Below are 25,304 nucleotides of genomic sequence, written 5' to 3'. Positions count from 1 at the left end.
CATACAAACCGATGTGCCAGAAGACTGAAATAACTTTAAATTGGTGTGGCAGATAATAGATATTTCACAAAGATGAAAGCATATCCACAGCAATGAATATACTGTACACCACTTAGGCCCAAAACACACTACGGAAATAATCCAGTTTGAGACCCCTTGAACTGCCCTGCCTCAGTACCAGGGACTTCTGGGAACTGTAGCTTTGCGAGACAGTCTTCTCTATGAGAGAGCTCTGCGCCACAATAAACTACAATTCCCAGGATTCCCTAGCACTGAGCCAGAGCAGTTAAAACAGTCTCAAACTGGATTATCTCTGCAGTTTGTTTTGGACCTTAGGCTCAAGTCTAGGAAAGCTCAGGCTGCCAGCTTCTTTTTTTCAAGGTGGTCCAAGATCCCTTTGCAGACCGATCAATTATATGTCTATTCTTTACCATACAAACTGATACACTTAAAGCCTGAAATGTCTTTAAATTGTGGTGGCAGTAGAATAGATAAATGATAAATATGAAAACATACCCACAGCAATGAATATAGTATTTAGGCGCAAGTCTAAGTCATATATTCCAAACTCCAAGCTCCCTTTGCACTCTGGTCCATCAAATATGACATCGGGGTGCAAAGGGAGCTTGGAGTATACAACTCAGACCTGAGCCTAAGTAGTATATTCATTGCTGTGGATATGCTTTCATATTTATTAGGTATCTATTCTTTAAACTGAGGTGGCAGTAGAACTGATATTTCATAAATGTGAAAGCATACCCACAGCAATGAATTATACCTCTTAGGCTCAAGATGGAGAACAGTAGAATAGATATCTATAGCTATGCTTCAAGACTGAAATGTCTTTAAATAGAGAATAGTAGAATAGATATCTAATAAATATGAAAGCATAGCCACAGCAATGAATATACTACTTAGGCTCAGGTCTAAGCTGTATACTCCAAGCTCCCTTTGCACCCTGATCCAGCAAATATCTATGCTTAATCATGCAAACTGATATGCTTGAAGACTGAAATGTCTTTAAATTACAGCAGCAGTAGAATAAATATCTGATGAACATAAGAGCATATGCACAGCAATGAATATACAACTTAAGCTTAAGCCTAGGAAAGCTCAGGCTGCCAGCTTCTTTCCCTCAAGGCAGTCCAAGCTCCCTTTGCCCCCTGATCCATTAAATGTCTATGCTTTGCCATACAAACTGATGAGCCTGAAGATGGAGACGGGCTGTGTATCTGACTGAGAAGACCACTAGGGACGTCTGTCTCTCCCTGGGACTGAGGCTCCTGCCTCTCCTCTTTCTCTCTGCCCAGGTGCTCCTCCAAGCAGCAGCAGCAGCAGCAGCCTCCCCCTGAAAGGCTCCCCAAAGGCTGGGTCTGGGCTATGAATGAGTGCCTGGACCGTACCACCTCCAGGGCGGGGGGAGGAGGGGGTGGGCGCCATGGCCAGCAGGGCTCAGGAGGCCCCTGCCTTTCCCCCAAAGGGAGAGAGGAAGGCCTGGGGAAGGCCTGGGGGATGCGGAAGGGCCCCGGGAGGAAAGGGAGGGCAGGGTGGCTTTTTTCTTAATTCCCCCATGCCTTGTCCCCCCCTCCTGGGCTTGGGATGGTTCTGGCCACGTTTAAAGGGCTGAGCCTGGCCGGGGCGGGAGGCAGACGCGGAGCCAGAGGGGACTGGAGGGGGACCATCGCGGGATAAAGGAAGGCCAGGCAGGTAGAGCCAGGGTTGGTCCAGAGGGGGCTGGGGGGGGTGACAACAGGGCCAGCAGCCCCTTTGGAGCCCTTTTCCTTACACACACACAACCCCAGAGCTCTCATCCCTTTCTCTTTGCAAAGGGCTGGTTGTGGTTTCTGATGGGGGCCATGCCTTGCTTTCTTTGCCTCTATAAGGCTTTGCTATAGACTCCTCGCCTCCTCCTTTTGCACACATAGCAGACTCCCCCCCCAATCTGTTTCCCTCTCCTCACCCAGCCACCCCCCCTTTTGTGTGTGTCTGTGTGTGTGTGTGTGGTTGTGGTCCTTGGTTTGCTTCCCCCCTTTTTTTCTTTAATGCCCCCCATCCTGTTGGGGGGCTTCAATGGATGGCTACTAAGGAAGGAAATGAGTGTGTATACACACACACACACATGTGTATATGAACACACACACACATATACATATACGCACACCCACACATATATACACACACACATGTGTATATGAATATATATATATGTGTGTGTGTGTGTATATACATACACACATATATACATATGCACACACATGTATGTATATACATACCCACATATATATACACACACCCACATATATATATATATATACACACACACACATGCACACACATGTATGTATATACACACACACATATATATACACACCCATATATATATATATATATATACACACACACACACACACACATATACATACATACACAAACACACACATATATATAATGGAGGAGTGAATAGGTAATGTTATGTCCATTTGTGTGTGTGAATGCCACCGAAGAGAAAGGTGGAGGATTTGGGGGTCTTAGCAAAGTGGGAAGTTGTGGAGGGGGGGTTGCACTGGAGAAAGAGAGGGATCTAGTGTTTTTCCTTCTCTTCCCCCCATCCTCCTCCTCCTCTTCCAGTGGTTTGGTCCCCTTCCCTTGGAGCAGCCCAGTCTGGATTGGAGAAAGCTGGCTAACGCCCATCATCTGGAATAGATTTATTTTGGGGTGGGGGGGTCTATTTAGTAGGTAACCAGCATGGTTCCTACTAACACTGCGCCCCCTCCCCAACCGATCTTGTCCTCCTCCTTTGGGGTTTTGTCAATGGGTCTTTGAAGATGGAGAGGAGAGGACCTAGCATGCGCTTCCTTCCAGGAACCCCCAGTGGGCCTTATTATTTGGGAAGCATTTCCAAAGACAGGGCTGGGGAGGTGGGTTGTGCTGGGAGCCCAGGGTGCCTTGCCTTTTGTGGTCTTCTTCCTCCCACTGCTTGGGGAATGGAAGCCTCGGGAGAGGAGGGATGAGGAGGGGGTCTCTGGGAATTGGGTCAACTTGATGGAGGGCGGTGGTGTTCTGGAAGAGCAGGATTCCAGGTTCTCTCTCCTTTCCTTGAATTGAATGTCTTGCTCCAAGCATCTCCTTTTTCTTCATTCACATCTAACTCTACACAACAGCTGCTCTGTGAAAGTCAAAGGGGATTGTTCCTATTTTGCAGACTGGGAAAACTGAGGCTAGCTAGCCTCGCCCAGGAGGATCTGTGGCTGTGATGTGGGGCTTTTGAACGCATGGCTCCCAAGGCTGATCTGGGTCGTGATGGACGACTCTGAAATGTTTGTGTAACAGGTTGGTTGGTTCTCCTTCTCTCTTTGCCGTAAGATTTGTGATTCCCACAGACTGTTCTTTCCCTGGTGTCTTAAGGTACAGGATTGTTTTAGGGAAATGGCCGAAGCCACTGTTCCAACTGGTGCTAAGCCGTGCTCCTTCTGGGCCTTTCTGGGAGGTGTCTGTTTATAATTCATGTCTGCTTGGGAGAGGTAAGCAGACAAAAAGGAATTTGGGGGAGGAGGGGTTGACACTAGGGCTTGCAAGACTTTTGCCAAGAGGTGGGCTCTGGTCTGGGATGTATTGGAATAAGATCTGCATCCTGAGAAGCGGTTCCCGTTTTTGCTGGTTGACTGGTCTGTGGCTTGCGTGGCTGAGGGTGGGGTTGCACTGAACAAAAAGGGCAGAAGTGGAGGATGTGAGACTGACAGGCTGCTGTGTCCTGGGTATTGTCAGTTGGAAGGCATCTACTGTGTGGCACCCATGTGAGTGTGAAGGATTCAAAGCCACAGCATAGGAAAAGGCTCAGGAAAGCAGCAGAGAGGTATCTGTATTATTAGTATATGATGGTGGCAGGGCTCTCTCTCTCTCTGTGTGACAAGCTTGTGATGTGTTGTATGTGTGTGTTTACATATTTTCGGTAGTTTATTGTAGGATGGGAATCATGTCTTCCTCCTCCCCTTCAGCGAAACCACAAAACAGATCTCTGTGGCCACATACAGTTTTCACACAGTTTCCTCCTTTTTAAAATATTCTCTGCAGCTTCTTGGTAGCACACGCGATTTGTATATGGAAGATCTCACGTTCGCTCTGGGCTGTTTTGTAGTTCAAGGGTATCAGGTACTAAGATAGGCTGTGAAAGTTTGCTCCTGGAAAGCTAGAGAGGAGCTGCGTGATTTGGCAACACTTAGATTGGTCGGACTGATCATCCGTCTGATCTCATCCAAACTCTGCATTGTGGAGGCTGGCTGGGTGGGGGCACTGGTGCGCACTCTGTGGGTGTGTAGACACATTCAACACCGTGGTTCTAGGATATGTATCCATTATTTCTGAAAAAGAGCCCACCATGGTATGCATCACCAGGTGGAAATATGGGGATCTAATTTGGGGGGGTTTCAAATAGGTTCAAATAACGTCCATATTCTAAGAGGTTTCTCTGCTCTCCTGGCAATTCTGTGTGATCAAGTCTGCCGATACGTATCAGTTATGGTAATAGAGAGATAACATTAAAGTAGGGCATATCTTGTTGTTTCGTGGAGGTTTTGAAAACATTGTTTTCTTATGGAAACTTGGTGTTAACCACACTTTGAGTAATCTTTGACAGGATTTCTGGAAGATGAGTGATATTTGTCCCACAAACGCCTATTCCTGGTATAAGTGCATCCTTTAACCAGCTGTTTGTGCTTGGAATCAATGGTAATAGAGTAAATGTAAACATACATGCACATACATCCCATGAAAACATTTTTGTTGTTATTTGCTAATGTTCACAGTTTTAATTTGGAGTACTGTTTGAGACCCTGGGGATAAACAGATATCCTGCATCCAGTCACCTGAAGTTTAAAAGCTGTGATTTTTGCAAGCAGGCTTTGTGAGAAATGGCTCCTTTTTAAACCTTTGTGGGGATCAGTTTAGGGGATGTTGTGTCAGCAAGTTTGAGGAGAGGAGTGAAGGGAAAAAAATCCTAAATGGTGTGGTGCCTCTTAAAATAGATGTGGGTGCAACATCACCATGCAGTTGAGGGATGAGTGCTCATAACGGTTCATTTGCACATGCATGCAATTTGCTTGATTTCTTATAGTTTGACTCTCCAGCTGGATATATGAAGCTAATCGAGTGGAAAGCATTGTGTTTGAGGTGATATGAAAATGTGTCATTCTATCTATGGTAGCACACTTGCATATGCAGGATATGACTGTCAGATGATAGACATTCCTGTATGAACCAGTCCTTAAGGCCCAACCAGAACATCATCTGAGCAGAGAAAAAGAACTTCTCATTGTGGTCTTTCACATACCTGGCATCTGATTGAAATAAGGAGTCAGAACAGTTCCGTGTGTACTTTAAGTGTGTGAGGTCTCTATCCTAGGTGGACATTCTGCCAATGTGCTAAGATGGCACACACAGTAGCTGAGGTCCCAGTTGAAATTAGACCATGGGCAGTTTGTAACTCTATGCAAATATGATTGGAGTAGTATTGCTGTGATAAGGGTATGTTTCTGGGATTAACCTTGCAAGTAAAAAGGGCCTGGGCCACCTCTGTTCATATTACATGTCTAGGGTCATTTTTTGCCTTCAGGTTTTTTAGGCTGTTGCAGGCGTGTGTATGTGTATGTGCATGCACTGTGGTGATATGTTTTTGAGCAGCTAGTGATGCTTTCTGCTGTGTGTGGTGGGAAGCTAATTAGAAGTTGGGGTGTTGGAAGTAAACAGAAAACCAAGTCCTTGGAGGTGATGGCTCTTGACTTGGAGAAGCACAACTAGGTCTCCAGCTAAGGTTAGGTAGGAACATGACTCATTCAGCATCTCTTTGGGGATACGGCTTTTACGTAGGGCAGGAGGGTTCCAGGGAGCTTGTGTAGTTAGTTAGAGCTGGAGGGTAATAATTCCAAGATATAATTCCATGGTATGGGCTTTGATACTCTGTTAGTAGGCTTTTAAAAAAAGGTGTTGTGGAGCCTTAGCATGTAGACCTATACCTGTCTTCTTTGAAATATGTTTTGCTGAGCAGAGTTTGGCTCCCCAAGTAAGTATATCAGATAGCCTAAGATATTTTGCTGTCTGACGCAGACCTTTAAATGGACCCTAACCCCCAAGTCAAAGGGGGAAAGTCCTCTGCAGCCATTGGGTCATTTTAGCCCTTGAAGCAGAAAAATCTCATAACTGCCTCTGCTGCTCCCTTTTAATGGCAGCTAATAGACAGCAGTAACAAGCTGAATGGCTAACCATTTGCCGCCCTTTTCTGATGCTCCATCTGATGCTTCTTCATACTTGCTCAATGTAAGAGGTACCACTGTATGTATGGTTGAGATGGGGAATGTATGGCATTCTAGATTTTGTTCAGCTATGAAGTCCACCACTCCTCATCCCTGCCTATCCTGGAACTGCAGTTCAATAATACCTGGAGCGCCCTCACAATTCTCAACCCTGATACAGAAGTTTGTAGACTTAGAATTTGAGTGTGCTTGCTCTTAGTGTCTCCTGTGCTACAGTTCTCTTTTTCTTTGCACAGTGCAATGGCAAACTGGCCCTTAACCCCTCTCTCCTCTTCTTCCTTTGTAGGCTGAATGAGCTGCCTCTGTCTGGCCCGGCCTGACCCCAGGCAAGTCCCCGGTGATCATGTGGCGGCGGTGGCAGCTGCTCACAACCATCACCACCATATCTGCTTTTCTTCTGTCCTTGCTGCCACCAATCTTAGGCCTCCTGTCCACACATGCTGCCTTCACAGTTTCAGATGTGGCCCTCACACATTTGGCTGTCCACCATGACACAGGAGAGGTCTACCTTGGAGCTGTCAACCGCATCTACAAACTGTCAACCAATCTGACCCAGCTGCGGGCTCACAGTACCGGGCCTGTGCCGGATGATCCCCGGTGTTACCCTCCACCTGGTGTGCGGCTCTGTGCTCACCGGCTCTCCCCCTCTGACAACATCAATAAATTGCTGCTGATTGACTATGCCGGCAATCGCTTGGTGGCTTGCGGCAGTGTCTGGCAAGGGGTTTGCCAGCTGCTGCAGTTGGAAGATTTGACCAAGCTGGGTGAGCCGCACCAACGCAAAGAACACTACCTTTCTGGTGGTCGGGAACCGGATGCCATGGTTGGTGTGATTGTGGAGCAGCTGAGAGAGCCCAGTCAATTCTTTGTGGGCACCTCCATAGGCGGGCGCTCAGAGTACTTCCCCACTCTCTCCAGCCGCCGCCTGACCCCCAATGCCAACAGTCCTGAGATGTTCAGCCTTGTTTATCAGGACGAGTTTGTCTCCTCCCAAATCAAGGTCCCTTCAGACACTCTCTCACTCTACCCCGCCTTTGACATCTACTATGTGTCGGCATTTGTGTCTGGTGAGTTTGTGTATTTCCTCACCTTGCAGCTAGATACTGCCCAGACACCCCTGGAGCCAGCAGGAGGTCCAGGGGGCCCAGGTGTGACTGGTGGGGAGCGGTTCTTTTCCTCAAAGATTGTACGTCTGTGTGCCAATGACACTGAGTTCTACTCCTATGTGGAATTCCCTCTGGGTTGCTCCAAGGATGGCGTGGAGTACCGCCTTGTGCAAGCTGCGCAGCTGGCCAAAGCAGGTCGGCAGCTGGCCCAGTCACTGGGTATTGCTGAGGGGCAGGACGTACTCTATGCTGCCTTCTCACAGGGCCAGAAAAACCGAGCTACGCCACCTCGGGAGAGCCTTCTCTGCCTCTTCACCCTGGACGAAGTCAATCAGCGCATCCGGGAGCGTATCCAGTCATGCTATCGTGGCGAAGGACGTCTCTCCCTCCCATGGCTTCTCAACAAAGAACTACCCTGCATCAACACGGTACCTGGTGGTTAAATTATCTGGACCTTCCATCCTTCCCCACTTTCTCCTCTGCTAGTTTCCATTTCCCCTGGGAGGTAGAGCCAAAGATGTCCTATCACTTGGAATGTTGTCTTGACTCTGCCTTTCTTTTAATTTCTGTGGTTGTAGTTTATCTGAAAACTGCGAACTGCAGCCCAGGAATTCTTGGTTAGGTCTTTGAAAATTACTTTCTCCCTCTCTTTATAAAGAGGGCAGACAGGCAGTCAAATATATTGGAGAGGGGAGGTGGGTATCAAATATCATTGTAAGTCCCTTCCCACTCTTTGTAATGCGGGGAAAGAGAGAAACATGTAGGAAGCCATTTCCCACTGACCCTTAAATCCTGTGCTCCCTGTTTTCTAGCCTATGCAGATCAATGGGAATTTCTGTGGGTTGGTGCTGAATCAGCCCCTGGGGGGACTCCACGTCATTGAGGGGCGCCCACTGCTTGAGGAGAAGACTGAGGGCATGGCCAGTGTTGCAGCCTACACCTATCACGGCCACTCGGTTGTCTTTATTGGAACTCGTGCTGGCAACCTTAAAAAGGTGAGATAATTCTCCTTTGGTATTTTGGGGGATAAATGATTTCAGGGTGGTCGTGGTGGTGGAGGCTAAGAAGGCAGAAAGTGGTTTCTGTAAGGCTGTCTGCACATGTATGTTATGAGGTTCCGTTTTTCTCCAATACCTCCACCAGACTGACAATTAAACAGTCTCTGTAACTCCTCTGTAGTTGGCACTAGATGGTCCTCTACTGTCCCAACAAACAAGACATGTGGCTCCCAAGATGTTATTGGATTGTAACTCTTGTCAACCCCCTTCCAGTCTAGCCATTGATGAAAGACCATGGGTGTACCAGTACAACAATACTGGAAGGCCACACGTTTCCCCACCAGCTTCGACTTAAAATAATTGTTGTGTCTTCAGGTCATTGTTGACTGATGGAAACCCTGTCATGTGATCTTCATGGTAAGATTTGTTAAGAGGAAGCTTGCCGTTGTCTTCCTCTGAGGTTGAAAATGTGATTTATCCAGTGGGTTTCCAAAGCTGAGTGGGGCTTGAACTCAGGTCTCTAGTCCTAGTCCAGTGGGCTAGTAATGGAACCTGTAGAAATCTCACTTTCTGATTCAACAGTTGTATTTCTAGCTCTGAAAATGGCAAAATGGGGTAAATAGGGCAAGGAACTCTTGTTGTGGCTCAACATATCCTTCCTCTCTGCTGGTATCATATGTCAAAGAGTGGGAAGCTTCACCCTCAGGTATTTTACAGTTCAACTTGCTCCATCAGCATGTCTATAGTAAAGGATTATGGGAATTGTAGTCCAAAGCATCTGGAGAGCCAATATATGCAAATATGTGCATTGTTCTCCATCCTGTCTGACAGTTTAAGGTAGTTCATGTGCCTGTTTTGTAACCAGATGGTTTCATGGTTAATTCTGATGTCACTGTTGGCTCTAAGAAAGATACCCCCTCACAAAGTTTTGGAGCGCAACTGCAGGTCACAGTGTAGAGAATGCTGAGCATGATGGTCCAGTGAAGTGACCTGGGATAATTTGAGTGAGGGCTTTGTAAACTTATGAATACTCCTCAGAAGTGTGTGCACTAGGAAAAATCGTGCTCTGACATGACTGCGTTCTTTTCACAACAACAGAAACAAATATCATCATCTGATTCAGAGTTTGGAAGTTATTTTTTGGTGTATAATAATAACAACCAGACTTTGCTACTGGTGTGGCTACTTTACAAAAACAACAACAACCCATGCTCTGCTCCAACTAGGTTTACATAACTAGATCACTTTTTTCAGAACAGAAGATGTTTGTGTATTTAATCTCAGCAGGGGCTCCTGTGTGTCAAGAGCCTTAGAATATTTTACAAAGCAGTGGCAGGCTGTAGAGCCCTCACAGACATATTTGCTAAGACCATTTTTCTTTGTCTTTTGGTTGTTTGGCCATTTGCAGAATGCCTTTTCCCTAACTGCATAATTCCTTTGGCTGGGTTTTGCACACCTCACTTTCCAGGACATCTTAAGCTCTGGCAATTCCTTCCTTCCTTCCTTCCTTCCTTCCTTCCTTCCTTCCTTCCTACCTACCTACCTACCTACCTACAAGTATTATACTCCTCTGATCTCATTCTGCATTTGCTATATTCCTGGTTGGGCATGAGGTGCCAAGAGGAGCTGTGTTCTATGGTGGGAGCTGGATTCTCAGGGTCTGGTCTGTGGTCCATGAGAGTGGAGGCTGATTCCAGGCTGCCCTATGCATCTTTCCACTCTTCTTGTAGGTGTTCATGTGAGAGTGTGGAATTTGAAACCTGTAATATCTGGAATGGTGCTGGTGATTGGGTAGATGCGACCCAGGGTTCTTGTTTTTTATTTCTTCTGCTCCTCCCTGCATAGGGCTGATAATGCTAGGTCAAGGAATATTCTAGAATCACATCTGAGTAGGCTCGAAATTACCCTTTTTATCCATATAAAATGCCTTCTTTCAGCTATGTCTATGGGGAGCTGGGGTAGGATGGGAGTCACTATTACTTGCAGCCTTCATTCTCCGCCATTAGTTACCACTCTGCTGAGGCTTGTGCCCAACAGAACTGTCACATTAAATATTAACTGGGCATTGAATGAGTGGATGCTCCCCTCCTTTCTCTAGCTGGGCATGGCCCAAACTGGCAAAGTCTATATCTGAAAAAGCAGAGGGGCTGGATGGGCAACTGTGATTTTTACATCTTAAATGAAAGCTAAAGCATGAGTGGATGTGAGTCCACAAACTGATATTGAGAGATACAGTTAATATTTAGTAAATATAAAGATGCTCTGGGATTTTGTTTGTTAAAGAAGACCATCTTCCCAAACACATTTAATTCTGAACTCAGCATTTTCCATCCTGATTCTGCTGCCTTTTGATGTAAGTGTGTGTGTTTGTGTGTGTGTTTATAAAAGAAGAGAGGGAGAGATTGAGGATGGCTTAAAAGGAGAGGGTGTGATGAGAAAGATGTTGTGCTGAGGTGTAAAGTATTTACAATCCTCGTATGCTGTGGTTCATTTGTCCTGTGGTCTCAGGCCCAGAACCTATTTAGAATGGCAGGCTCCATTGCTGGAATACATCATCATCACCATCGTTGTTGTTGTTACTCCCACTTTTCCCCACAGTTGGGACACAAAGTGGTGCTTAAAAACAGTACATATTAAAACAGTTAAAATATTAAAACATTATAACAATATAAATAAAACTATGTACAGACCCTTAAACCTTCAAATCCAGCACCACAGAACATTAAGAGCCTCTGGTAAAGAGGCCTGGAGGCACAAAAATGTTTTAACTTGGCGTTGGAAGGCCAGTAAGGATGAGGGCATCCTGACCTCTCTGGGGAGTGAGTTCCAAAGACTGGGAGCAACCACTGAGAAGGTCCCTTGTTCCCACCAAATGAGCCTGAGAAGGTGGTTGGACAGAAAGGAGAGCCTCTCTGGATGACCTTTAAACCCTGATGGGCTTACACTGGGAGATATGGTCCTTCAAATAGCCATGTAGGGCTGGAGTACATAAAATAATGGAGTGTCTTTCCCTCAGCATAGTTCACTTATGTGCATTGTAATACCAGCTGCACAAATGTACAGGGAGTCGTGTTTGCTTAATCCAAGTCAGTGAGACTTGGGGTGACTCTGAGCCGCTGTGCCTTTTAGTTTGGGATATCAAATACTGGCTTGGCTATGTCAGCCTGGTATTCTAAGTATTCCCATTGATGGGAATCTATCCATCTAGACTTAATCATCCAGTTCTCTATTTTCAATGCAGTTTTGAAGAAGCCCAAAGTGGGCTCTTTTGACCCGTGGCTTTTGTCGGATGTGATGTCTCCTTATTTTTAGTCTCCTTAATGAGCTGAGTCTGGAGAAGCAAGCACACCAACTTTTTCTCTTTTCTCAAGGCCCCCCTATCTCAGATGTGGAGTCAGTTTTGAAGTGGAAGAGGGAAATAATTCTTGGGAGGCTGTGATGGCTGGTCTTTGGGTCCTGGTCACATGGAATTGAGTTATAGCAGCTTTCTCTATGTGTGGGGAGGGGGGAAGCAAGAGAAGAGAAATGCTGTTTAAACTCTTGAACCCCTGGCAGGGGGCATGAGGGGAGGTCACGACCCCCTTCTGTTCCTCCCGCAAACGGTGGAGATTCAATTAGGGCGGCAGGAGGCCGGGTGGTAGCCCATGCGTCTGTCTTTGCCATTCCCAGATCTCCCTCTGCCTCCTCTACTACACTAATTGCCTTGTTGCTGCCTGGCCTCGGAGCCTCACCCGGGGGTGACCTGCCTGTTCCCGCAGCCAGGCCTGAAAAGGACCATTATCCTGATCTTTGGGTTGGAGAGGGAGGGACTTGTGTCTCAATCCTCAACTCTACAACTGCACTGACCCCAGGGGTCTGCTTAGTGTGTGTGGGAGGCTCAATGGGGCTTTGTTGGCCAGGATGAAAGATACTTTGAGCTTTCTCTTTGGGGCAAATATGTGTGTGTATGTATCTATCCTTTCTACTATAGGTACCTTCTTCAGTTGGGAAGAAGACAACTGTTTGCCACCTTCCCTCATGAAGATGCCTTGCTACTTGGCGCAATCTATGCTTAGTTGCATCCCTAGGTCAACAGGTGACCTATGGATGGAACTAAGCATAGATTGCACCAAGTCAACACACACATATATTCAGATACCGCCTTTCTTAAGAGGAACTAGAGTGTCTCCCGAAACAATTCCCACTGAACACTTCTAACATAGTTGTGGGGTGTGAAGATAGGTAGTCTTAAGAATGATGAAAGTGTGGCACCAGAGTGGGAAGGCCCATTCATTATTCAGACAGTGAAAATAACCCAAGTAGAATCTGGGTTGAATCTTTGTTGTTCACATGCATTTTGAATACATCTGATGAAGTTTTTTGGGGGGCTGCCAAAACTTTCACTTAACCCGGGATAATCAATCTTGGGTATTTTTCCAAGTTTTTCTAAAAGACTTGGATTCTCAGATTTGTGAATAACCAATGTGAATAGACCTAGGATAAACCGGTATAAAACTCTGCATGCCTTGAAGTGCTTCCAATATATTCACATCACGGACTCCATCTTTACTTGAGTGCTGGCATGTATGAGCAACAGAATTTGCAGAGATGCGTTCCATAGTGTGAACAACAGAACCGGAATGCCTAAGTGAGATTATTCACATTGTTGCACTAAAAAAACCCAATGTCTGAATAACCCCTCAACTGCATAAACTTTTCTTGTGCTAATTTATAAGTGCAGTTGTCAGTTCAGCAGTACTTAGAATCACAGAACTATCTAATGCATTACATCATAGCAGAGAAGACTGTGACTGTGTAGATTTTGTAACCGTTTTGTCTGCTGGCCAAGAACTGGCTGTTGATATCACCCTGCTACTCTCCCTCCTTTTTTCTTTAAAACTGAACTTGGCCAGGGCTTGGTCTTTCAAAGAGGACTGTCATCTATCTTCCAAATAAAGGCCGGTCCTCTGTAAAGGAGGACACACTTCTTTCCTCTCTCCTTGCCGAGGAATTTTTTATTGTGTGTCTAACCAGGGAGGGTAATATATGGCCCTCTACCTATTTTTGTGGCACTTTCCACCACTGAATCTGCCATTGCTTGTGGTTGAACAGTGGCAAATCCCCAGCTCCTGAAAACAAGAAATGCAGAGAGGATATGCTTTGTTTTTAAGCTCACAGACACCTAGGTAGCCATTGTATGTTTGATTTCACTTAAAAACAAGTATACCTACCCTTAGGGTTGCCATAATTGCTCCCCTACAGCCTTGGTTTTAAAGTGAAATTTGCTGGGGGATACCTTGTTGGTGATGGGTACACTTCCCAATGGCTTGGGGAGGGCATTCCTTGCTCTCCCAAAATGCTGGAAATTACCCAGCCTCAATATGTATGTTTCAAGGAGTAGTATTTGCCTTGCTGACATTTCTTCTGCATATACAAGAATGTTTAAGCATACAAGCAGCCAGTATCCCTTTTGGTTCAGCATCTGTTCCTCCCCAACCAAGAAGATATTCTTTTATCTTTGATGCTTGTCATTTTGCCTTTTCAGAAATGTTATTTTTAAGAAGTGTTGTAAATACACACTAGAGTTCATTCTTTGTCACCATCACCCCTATTTCAGGACTCTATAAGCTTAAAAGAAAGTACAGGCCTGTTGTCACTGCACTTTCCTAAACTTGTGCATTGTGCACATGTAGGTGGGCAATGCATGTTGAACTGCATAAGCGCCCCGCCAGATCACAAATGTCTCTGCATGTGGTTAAGTTGCAGCTATTCTATAAATAAGGCGGTTTAGATCCATTGCATGGTTGAACTTGAAGACGGAAACTGTTAGGTTCAGTCTGTAATGCAGCATTCAGAAGCAAGCAAACCCTGGCTGTTTATACAGATTATAATAACTGCTTTTCAGTTCTGTTGAAGTCCGATACTGGAATATTGTTAGAAGATTTTAACAATACAAAATGGAATTAAAGATAAAATGAAATAGGCCAGAATAGAACTTCCATGTCGTCGCCAAAAAGCATGCAGAGGGCGGAACAGACAGATTTCTATGAATGATGCATTGGTGGTTTACATGTATAGTTGCAATTTTGGGAACAATTGTGTGGGTGCATGCCTTCAAGTAACCTAATGGCTTATGGAGAACCAATATAGGGTTTTCTTAGGCAAGGAATCCTCAGAGGTAGTTTTGCCAGTTCCTTCCTCTGAAGTATAGCCTATAGCACCTGTCATTTGTTGGCAATCTCCCATTCAAATACTAACTCTTCTTAACTTCCAAGATCAGACAGGATCTGATGCCTTTAAGGTATCTAGACCCTTTTGGGAACAATTGCTGGTATGCCAAAAGCATAGATCTCTTCACTTAAAAGCGGAGTAGAGCTGAAATTTGCAATACTGTAATAATACTCTTCAGCACATTAGGGAAAACTGGGACCCACATGACCTGTATGTCTGTCCCCATCTGCTGTCCAGGTGTTAACTGTTAATGGGTGACTCCAGTGCCCTGCCTGCTCCCCATCCTCTACCCTTTAAACCTAACTTGAACTGGACGCTCCTTTGAAAGCCAGATGCCTCCAAAGAACAGACTCTCCTTTGACAGTCCTTCAGATGGAGGGTTGCCATCCATGAAATATGAAACTTGCTTACCCAACTTCCTGATCTGGGGGAGGCCTGATGTCTGTGCCAAGTACTGTAGATCTTTAAGGTCTCTTGGGGGTAACAAACCATCCATGAAGACAGGGTGAAGAGAGCAGCTGGAGTCAACCTATATGCCAGGGATGGTGAAAATGTGGTCCACCGCTGGCTATGCTGATGAGGTCTAGTAGTACAGTCCAACAAAATCTGGAAGGCCAAACTGCTGTATCCCATTCTTGCAGGCATTCTGGGGGTTTTGTCTCTAGCTTCAGATTACAGCTGCCCAGCACAGAAATTCTTGGTCAAGGGCAAACAACACATTCATGTCAGGGTGGCTCAACCATATAGCTCCTTTGGAATTAAGCCAAGTCATAGGTCTCACACGCTTTTAATAGAGATTGAAGGATAAGTCTGTTTCTGGGCTGTGTCAGTTTAGCATGTGTGCAGGCCTAACTACGCTCTATCCTATTTCCTATATATTTTTTAAAAACCACATGAAAATGTGCATGTCAATTCCCCTTTTTTCATGCATTTCTCCCTAAGATAGCAATTTGCGTATGCATTTTTAAAAAGCTACGAAGTGCACGGATTCCCATCTTAATCCAGAAAATGTGAATTCGGTGGATCTGCTTTAAAATCCGGGCCAAATGAATTTCTCCAGTAATGGTCATGAACAGCAAAGCAGCAGTCTGAAGCTGTATGTGGAGTATTTAGTACATCTTGGTTATTAGCAGTAGAAGAATAGCCTTCTCAGAAGTGTAGTTCAGAAGGGTATTGTGGTGTTTTAGGTAATGTCCTTCAGGGTGAAAATGGGGTTTCATAAGGACAGAGGTTCTTTCTGTTTTCATTGCGTGTACAGAAGCAGTGTGTTTGGGGAGTGTTGGAGGGTATGTATCCCTCCAGATATTGTAGAGCATTAACTTTCAACAGCCCTAGCCAGTATGTTTATTGGTGAAAAATGATGGCAGGGGCAGCTCCAAAGGAGACATACTCCCTATCTCTGAACTAGGAGCAAAAACCCTAAGAGATGGGTTTCAAGTTACAAGTTATTATTCCTCAGCTAGTTAATTTCCAGGGTTGTGGCATTGGTGGGTTGTCTTGTTGCACCAATGAGTAATATTATTTCTGTAAGTACTATAAAAGTTAAATGTCCCTCCCTTTACTCCCAAAAGTTGATGAATAATAACTGAGAAAGCATTGACTATCCTATCTCCAAAGTTGACTTCGAAAAATCCCTGTTGGGTCTACTGGGTGGAGGGGCTCTTGTGATCTGAAGATGTTTTGAAGATGTGATGTTTTAATAATGGTTTATCTTGTGAGATGCCTTGGGTCCCTTTTTGGGAGAAAGGCAGCATAGAAGCTACATAAATAAATAAAATAAGATGGCAAGTGGACTGTACATCTCCTGAAAGTTTTCCACATTAAGATGCTAGAGTCATTTTGTGAAGCATCCCGTAAGCTCCATATGGCTCCGGACAGTTTCCTCTGTGGATTTTACCATCTTGCGTGCATACTGCTTCCCCTATAATACTGAAATAGTAGGTGGAAATGAGTTCTTACTCTGTGGCTGTTGTAAACCATTACATGTGCATGGATCCTGGTCTATTCATTTTATGGAAATCTTGCGATGAAAGGGCAGATTCTGAAAATGTTGGAATATTGTGGATGAGCGCTGCAATGGACAAGTTCTACTTGGGGTCTCTTCCATTTTCCAGTAATCATACCAGGGATTTAAATTTAAAAGTGTGCCATAATGGATGAAAAATAAAATAATAATAAAAAGTCTGTTTTTAGCCTGACAAAGCAATACCTTCTCCTAGAAAACAGAACAGTACAAAGACATGGGAGTATTAATCACAACTCCATTCACACAGAAGTCATTTTGATTAACTTCTGCAATTCTCCTTTTGTGTCCAAAATTTTATGCCTTAAAAAAAAAAAAAAGCTAAGCCAAGCAGATTTCTAAAGTTGAAACCAACAAATTTTAATAAAGCAAGATTGCTTGCCTTAACAAAATTGTACTAATAGAAAACGTATAAAAATAGACAAATTGCTCTAGTCAATACCTCTCTTTCTGCAATGCTGCCGTATTAAGTCATATTGCTTTAGCCACTTCTGTCACTGCACATCCATGTTGTTTCTGCATTAGCACATAGAGGCCAGTGCCATGATTTAGCTTTGTAATCTTTAACTGGTGGCACCACTTCTGTGTGCTTGGTACATGCCTTTGGTATGCCAAAAGCCCAGATCTCTTCACTACTCCACTTTTGAGTAGAGTTGAAATTTACAATACTGTAATCATTCTGTTTAGAAGTAACACAGACCCCACCGCGATAATGCTTTAAATTTATTAGAGGAAAGTCAGAACTTAAATATAGCTAATAACCAAAAAGTTTGTGCAAAATTTCATGTCAGGTTTACCTCAAGCCTGTTCAACTTGTAACCCTCATCTGGAGTGTTGTGTTCAGTTCTGGCACCTCATTTTAAGAAGGATGTAAACGTGTTGGTGTGGGTTCAAAGAAGGGTAACAAAGATAAGAGATTTGAGGAACAAAAGGAAAGTTTGAGGGAGATGGTCAAGTTCAACTTGGTGAAGAGAAGATGGAAGGCTATCATGAATGCACTCTTCAAATATCTAAAGGCTGTCATGGAAAGGAAGCTGCAGGTTTGTTCTCTGCTGCTGCAGTGGGTAGGATCAGGTCTAATGGTTTTAGGTTACAGCAGAGTAGATTTTTTCCCTTACCTTTTTTTGGGGGGCGTGGCGTAAAATATTTATTTTTTTAATGTAAGTGAACAAATATGTACACAGAACAACAAAACAGAAAAACAAAACAAAAATGCTTATTCTCAGAATTTTAGATTACAGTTAAAAGATTAGGGACTTCTTGAGTACTGTTTCATTTGAAATGAGCAGCCGTTGCAACATCCAGTGTTGCCCAAGTGTAGGTCTATTACAGAATGTCTGACCAGAGATTCAGATGAGATATAGGTTGTCTTCTCTTACTTCTGTCATTATTTACAAAATTGCTGAGTGGAAACCATTTATCAAAGATGAGTTCTGGTTTTGGTCATCCTGCATACCTTGCTGTTCTATCAGATGATTTTTCAACTAGCCATACGTCCCATACCTTATTACACCACATATCAAGAGACACCTTCCCTGTTTTCCAACATCTGGCCATTTCTGCACGGGCGGTTGTAGTGACAAAATCTATGAGAGATTTATGCTTTAAGTTAGGGTTTGTACTTACATACAGTGATAGCAAAAGCATTTCTAGACGGCGTTTTACCTCTTGGTTGGTATTCAATGAAATTTACTCAAGTACCAATTGCCAAAATGTATTGATTTTGGGACAGTCTAGTCACATGTGTAGGAATGTGCCATTATCATTACAACAGGTGGGTAGATTTTGAGTGAACATTAGAAGGAACTTCTTGATGGGATGAGTAATTTGGCAGTGGAACCAGTGATGGGTTCTGTTTCCTGCTTGAGTTCTCTAGCTGGAGACCCTAAACTGAGCAGAAGGTTGAACTTGATAGCCTATGGGGCCCTTTCTAGTAATGTGGTTCTGTGGTTCTATGCGCCACCAAGGTAAACTTAGACAGTCTGCCTTCTCCAACCTTATCTGGGTTTTGTTGTTGTTGTTGTTGTTCTTTTGGGGTTGTTTTTCACCGTTCCAGACAGGCAACAAAACTGTTGGCTTCTCAAGCCCCCATGATGGCTGCCCTGCCCTACCTAGCAGCTGTCTTTCTTGGCAGATCACATATTTTGCAGGCCTGATGTATCTCAAGGTTCTTGTAAAAGTGAAAATAAATACTGTTTTCACTTGACAAATAGGCAAATATCAGTTTGGGCTACATTGTAGGTGACACATTATACTTGAATAATGAAGGACCCAAAAATACACAACTCTTCCCCTTCATATGCAAGCAACTGGTGGTGAAAGGGAAAGTTAACACTTTCCTTCTTGCATGTAACATTTGGAGAAGGAAAACCTCTGATGTTTAACACATGGGCTCTTTCTAACTCACACAGTAAATTGGCGAGGTTTATTTTATGCAGAGTATAGCAGTGTTCCTTTTAAAAACCCTACCATGTTACTGATTAGTTGCTCCTTTTTGTTGATTGCTGATGAATAACATAACATGTGGTTGATTTGCTAACTATGCATATTTTTTACCAACCCCCCTCCCTGAAATGATGTTTTGTCAATCAGAAATAGATGTTATTATTTATTTTAAAATATCCGATAGTTTCCCTTTCGTTTAAATGCTTGAAAGAAATGAAAATTCCTTAAGACAAAACTACAAGTAACAATGTTAGCCTTTCACTTCCACGCTCTGGCTTTTATGTCTCAGAATCAATGCCCAACATGTCATATAAGCAGGCGATTCAGAGATAATGGCTTGTTCAGTGAGTTTAGGACAGAAATTTTTAACCCAGATTAAATTATCTCCATCGTTATGGTGAAACATTTGTCTGCAGAAAGCTTCTGTCTTCTGGGGTGGGAAGGGCTGTTGTGGCCTGAATGGCTACCAGTCCTCTTATGGCCTTCTGCCATGATATGCTGCTATTCCTTCTGCCTCACCGGCTTCTCCAAGGAAACGCTATTCCATTTTGACACCGTTTCATTATCATTTATGTCGCACTTAAAGTTACAAAGCATGTCACAATCTTTGTTTCGTGACCTTATCACAGTCCTGTGAGGCAGCTCGCTGTGTTGTCCTCATTTTAAAATACGAGTCTGAGAAAACATGTTGTAATACCATCAATTAAATAGGGGTGGGCTAAGGTGCCACCTGCTCTCAGCTTCAAGGTTTTCACCTTTTCCATTGTATCTCCTGTTCTTTCCTTCCAGTGAATGTGAGCTGGGGAATCTTTCATGCTCCAGATGTTGCTGGATTACAGACTTCATCCCTGACCATTGGTGATGATGGAAGTTGAAAAGACCAGAAATTTCCTTACCCCTGGTTTATCACCTCTATTCCTCACTTTATGCATATTTCCCCACCATCACCATGGTTTTGTTTTCCAGCAAAGAACTTTGCTTCTTTGAGGGAAAATCTCCACAGGTACTAGACTCAAGCAAATTTCTGGCATGAATAAGAAGAAATGAAAAGGCTGTTTACCTTGGGAATGCACCAGCACCATCTGTGGCCTTCCTCCCAACTTTTCCTTTTGTGTCCCCAAAGCTGTCCAGACACCTGTCATTTCTCCTGATTTTGGAGACCATTGTTTACCCATAAGCTGGTACTAGCGAGTAAACCAGTGCTTCAGGCTGTCAGGTGTGGGGGACTGGCTGCTATTAGTTTCCGGAGTCCTGGGGACCAGCTGCATATTTAAGGCCATTGGTTATAGCTGCTTTTTCTTTCCTGGAAACTTATCAGGGACTGGTAGTTTAGGAATAGCACTGCTCCAGGAGCCACTGTTGTGAGTAGCACTGGAGTAAATTACAAAATCTTAGCAAAAAAGAAAGGAAAAAAAGATTGCTTTGTTCACATTGTAACGAAGGAGCTCAGTAAGGTAGGTATGCACATCCAGCCCCTTAGTTAATTCCAGATGTGGCCTTTACCACTAGAAAGATTGCACATTTGCGATTTACATTATTTACATAATATTTTGAAATTAATAGGCAAAATCCTACATAACCAGGGGGAGCATAACACCCTGTTTAGTTCCGTGTTCAACCCCTGTGTATGTCTTTCGTTTTGGAGGGTGTGCAAGGAACTATTGTCCAGTTCTTTGTGCCCTGCCCAAAATCTTTCTCCGTCCATAGCTGCTAAGCCCTGAGAGGAGCCAATGCTTCTGATCAGTGGGGAAGGGATGGAAAAGGGAGGCATTTCAAACATTGACAAATTGGTTGGTTTTGGATGGGAAAGGAAATGGGAGTGTAGTTCCAGGTGGAGTGTATGCTCCTAATCCTTCCTTTTGGAGCTCCACCAGGAAGCAAAAGCCCTTCCCCGGGCTTCACAGCTGCGGGAAAGGTTTTGTGCATGTTGTTCAAATGGCCGGTGTGGTACCATGGTTTGAGCATTGGACTATGACTCTGGGGACCAGAATTTGAATCCCTGCTCAACCATGCAAACACTCTCTCAGACTCAAAGGATGGCAATGGCAAACCCCCTCTGAAGAAACTTGCCAAGAAAACCCCTTGATAGGTTTGCCTTAGAGTCACCATAAGTCAGAAATGACTTGAAGGCACAGAACAAAAATAACAAGTAAAGGGCAACAAAATAGCACCTTGTTCTTTGTCCAAAAAGAGACATGAGCATGCATGTGTCACTGATAGGATTCCAGCCAATGGCATTAGCCATCTTGAGTGCCATTTTTCTTTCTTTTGGTAGAAAGGCAGGATAGAAATGTAAGAATGCTAATGAAATCCCTTTTGGGAGCGCCGGTAAATCTTATTGCACAATCACATCTCACAGGTTCGTGTGGACAATCCAAACGAGGCCCATCTCTATGAGTCTGTGCCGGTGATGCCTGGAGAGCCTCTGCTGCGTGACATGATCTTGAGTCCTGACCAGCGATACCTCTATCTTCTCAGCCAGAGACAGGTCAGCCATGGGCTGGGGCGGGATGAGGGAAAGTAGGGTTTTTTAGGCAGGGAGGATTGTAGAGTAGTTTCCATTGTGTCTTGGCCAATGGTGAGGAGAGCTGGAGATAGATTCCTGACTCTTTAATCCATCCATCCTCATGCTGAGGTCCTTCAAACAGCTATGCTTGATGTAGGATTGCACAAATTACAGTTCAATACAATCAAAGGGCCCTAACTTAAAGAAGGCTGGTTTTGGGTGGAAGAATGAAAGGACAGATAATTTAGCTGTCCCTGTTCTTGGAGCGAGACTTCAGACTTGGAGAATGAGGTGCCAGTAAGGCTTGTGAAGAGTTTCCCTCAAAATCATTCCTAAGAAAGCCATAGCTACCAGCAAACAACACTTCTAAGAGCAAGGAAAGAAGTCTTCCCACATTTGGAAGGCATACATTCCAGGCAGAAATAAGACTTGAGAGTATCCCACCATTTCTCCTAGGGTTTTGTTACAGAACTTAATTTCAGTGCCATTTTCATCTAGCATCTCCAACTGTATGACCACTTAAATGTGTTAAAATGTTTGGATGGCAAGCGTTTTACATCAGTGCTAGGAATGGGGCAGTGAGACTCCACACTCCTTTCAGTAGGTTTAGAATGGGAAAACAAAGCATAACTAGTGTCCCTTTGTTTTCCTAAATGGGGAGGCAAAATCTCTTGCACAGTGCTGAGGATGACTTGGGAACAAGAGGTATAGTGGAAAGACCATTGGGGATGGAGAAGGTTTTCTAGTGAAATTATTCTGGAAATGCCTAGGGGGATAGGTACTGTGAAAGAAGCCACCTGTTTGATGTGAAAGTTGTAGTTTAAAAACAAACAAACCTGAGCAGCAAGGTTATGTATGAAATGTGATCAAATGCTGAGATTAGGAACATATTTACTATCCTGTAGAGTTGTGGGTGTTTAATGATTATGGGAATATTAAGGGTGCTGGGAGATGGATACTATGTAGGGTTGCTAGTATGTAAGGTCACTACTTACTTTCTCCTTTCCTATGAGAGGAAAGTCTTCTCTCTCTGTGTGTGTGTTTTTTAAAAAGTGTATTTGATTGTATCTTTAATGTGTGATAGTTGGAAATCCAACAGGTACCTTCAACTAGGCTAGGAATGTCTGCACCTGTTATATTTTGTCCTGCATTGCATTCTGTTAAAGGCACCAAACCTTGGGCACATTGGTTAGATGGGAGCGATCTTCCCAAGGGACGGGATGTGGGGCAAGCCAAAGCATTCTGGAGAAGGAGAGGAAGGTCTGTACCTACTAACATTAACAATTTAGCCCTTCCTTCAGGTGGTGCGGCTTCCGGTGGAGAACTGTGAGCAGTACTTGACTTGTACAGATTGCCTGGGTTCAAGAGACCCCCACTGTGGCTGGTGTGTGTTGCACAACAGGTGAGAAGAGACACCCCACCTTTACCTCCACCTAAAAGTAGATTGACAGTGAAAAAAAATCCACCACCCACCACTCACCCTGCAAAGTCAGGATTTTTTTGGGTGGGTGGGGGAGGGATGTCAACTAGGGAGGAGGCAGCCAGCTACTGATACCTCCTCTGTCCTCCCTCTGACTATGCCCTCCTCCCTCTTCCTTATCTAGACTCTGCAGGAGCCTTAATCCTATTAAATCTGCCAGCACTGAGCTGACTAGGAGGGAGAAGAGTTAGAGAGGGTGCAGGGCAGGACTCAGAAGCTGTTGTCTCCAGAGCTGTGAAGAGAGTGGGAGGTGGAAGATATTTCTCCCTGCTTCATACTTACTCCATCTCTACTCATATTCGCCCATCTCTGGATGTGGTATTGAGGTGGAAGGAGGCGATAAGAAGCCTTTAAACCAATGTTTCCTATCCAGGGTCCCTTGAAACCCTGGGGTTCCGCAAGGGGTTTCTTTTGGGGAAAAAAGAAAATAAACATTTTGAATGTTTTTTTTAATGAGCTGTAGCTATAATAATTTTTATGCAGGGATTCCCTGAGATCTGAAAATTATTTCACAGTTCCTCCAGAATAAGAAGGTTGAGGAAAGCTGCTTTAAACTCTCATGCAAATCATTCTCTACTATGTAGAAGGGCGAGATGATCATGTCATAGAAACCAGATGTCATAACTGCAAAGGACAAGACATCCTAAAATGCAGGACATAACACACTAATATCGCTATAAATTCATGCTTCTTAATCATGTTCAAAATGGAGGACATTTTGGAATTCCTCCTAGACAGAAGGTTGAAATGTAGGACATGTCTTAAAAAGCAGAGGACATCTGGTCACCTTGAGCCATCTCAGGTAGCTATGTTTGGAGTGTAAGAAAAGAGCAGCAGATTCGTTGTTATTACTGTGATTTTTAGGGGGCAGAGGTGCCTGCGGGAGATTCATTTTCCCTCATAATACTTTGAGAGTATTATGTACCTTAACTTTGAACAGGTATGAATGCATGTTGTGTGTGTGCGTTTCTGTTGTAGGGGGAAGACCACAGCTGCCTTGGACCTGACTTCTCCCCATAGTAAATGAGACATGATTCTTCCTTTTTGCATCAGTGGGAGTTTGTTACTTTCATTCCCACAGGAAGCAGCATAGATGTAAAGGGGGGGGGGGGCGAGAGAGATGTACTGCAGAGAGTGGTAGAACCCCTTTCCCTGAGTCCCCTTTCCTCCCTGATATTTCAGCAGCCATTCCTACTGCTAGCAGATGTTTCCTTCCCCCTCTCCTGCTCTTCCCCAGTCCCCTATCTCAGCACCTGGCACCTAACACCTTGCACCTCCTGGTTTAATATAGACTCATGCGAGAATATTGGGGAGGAGGGTGGAAAAGAAGGCGCCACTCCTCCCTCTGGCAGTGTGGATAGGGAACAGGAGATTGAGAGAGAGAAGTGGTGGAAGTAGAAGAAGTAAAAATGAGAGCTGATGATGACTTTTTTAAGAGCTATTCTTCAGTCAAAGCTTTCCCACTCATTCTAGACCAGAGGCTCTTTCACACTACATAATTATAGCTCTGTGATTCCCTGCTAACTTCCATGACTGCATCCAATGGAATGTAGGGATTTGTAGTTTGGCAAGGTGCTGCTAGAGCTTGCTAGTTGTGCAGTTCTATGCACTCCTCCCTTAAATGGCAAATCCCAAGATTTCCTAGGATGTAACAATGGGCATTAAAGTGGAATGATATTTATTTCAAAGATTTTAAAGATAATAACACTATAAGTGACCAAAAGCATCAAAAGACCAGAAGCAAGCTCAAGTCCATGAAAGCTCATGCTACTAACTTCTATCTTTCAGTTAGCCTCAAAGGTGCGGCAAGGTCCCTTTGAATAATTGTGTCTTGTGAAACAATCCCAGGGCTGTTTTGGTTCCAACCCTATACAGGCCACTTCTCACCCCAACATGTTCTCTGATTTGGCCCCTTCTTTCTTGACTAGCAATGTGTTCCCCCTCCAGTACTTGATAGATCCATGCATGTATGTGTGTGAGAGAGAAAGAGAGAGTTCTATTAATTCTTCCTCAAAACAGGCACCTCTTGATCTCCCAGCTCCCCCAAGCATCCTTGGTTCCAGCATTTAATAAGCCTCCATGGTGCTGAAGAGGTGGAAGCAGCTGATCTGCATTTATAGTCCCCCCCCAACATTTCCTCCACATCCCCTCTGCTCTCCCCTCTTCCAGTGTGTGCACTTATCACATGCCTGAGTTGCCAGTCCTGCTGTCACTTCTGCGTTCCCCATTGC

General features: G+C 44.3%; 1 protein-coding gene across 4 annotated transcripts in view; it reads left to right on the top strand.

The window, feature by feature from the left end:
* Nucleotides 1-1,656: 1,656 nt before the first annotated feature.
* Nucleotides 1,657-25,304, top strand: part of PLXNA3 (plexin A3) — an 87,530-nt gene continuing 63,882 nt past the window's right edge. Inside the window, exons 1-6 of one of the 4 annotated variants that reach the window (XM_042452351.1) lie at nt 1,663-1,707; nt 3,203-3,330; nt 6,592-7,839; nt 8,224-8,406; nt 21,447-21,575; nt 22,895-22,995. In XM_042452351.1, the coding sequence (XP_042308285.1) occupies nt 6,649-7,839; nt 8,224-8,406; nt 21,447-21,575; nt 22,895-22,995 (1,604 nt within the window). In that variant the 5' untranslated portion in view covers nt 1,663-1,707; nt 3,203-3,330; nt 6,592-6,648. Of the gene's footprint in view, nt 1,708-2,899; nt 2,919-3,202; nt 3,331-6,591; nt 7,840-8,223; nt 8,407-21,446; nt 21,576-22,894; nt 22,996-25,304 lie in introns of those variants that run through there. The other 3 variants (XM_042452354.1, XM_042452355.1, XM_042452353.1) reach the window with 3 other exon arrangements.

Source organism: Sceloporus undulatus, chromosome 2 (genome assembly GCF_019175285.1).
Source record: "Sceloporus undulatus isolate JIND9_A2432 ecotype Alabama chromosome 2, SceUnd_v1.1, whole genome shotgun sequence".
NCBI classification, from domain to species: domain Eukaryota; kingdom Metazoa; phylum Chordata; class Lepidosauria; order Squamata; family Phrynosomatidae; genus Sceloporus; species Sceloporus undulatus.
Note: the sequence above shows the minus strand (reverse complement) of the source record. Positions and strands in the feature narration are given on the sequence as shown.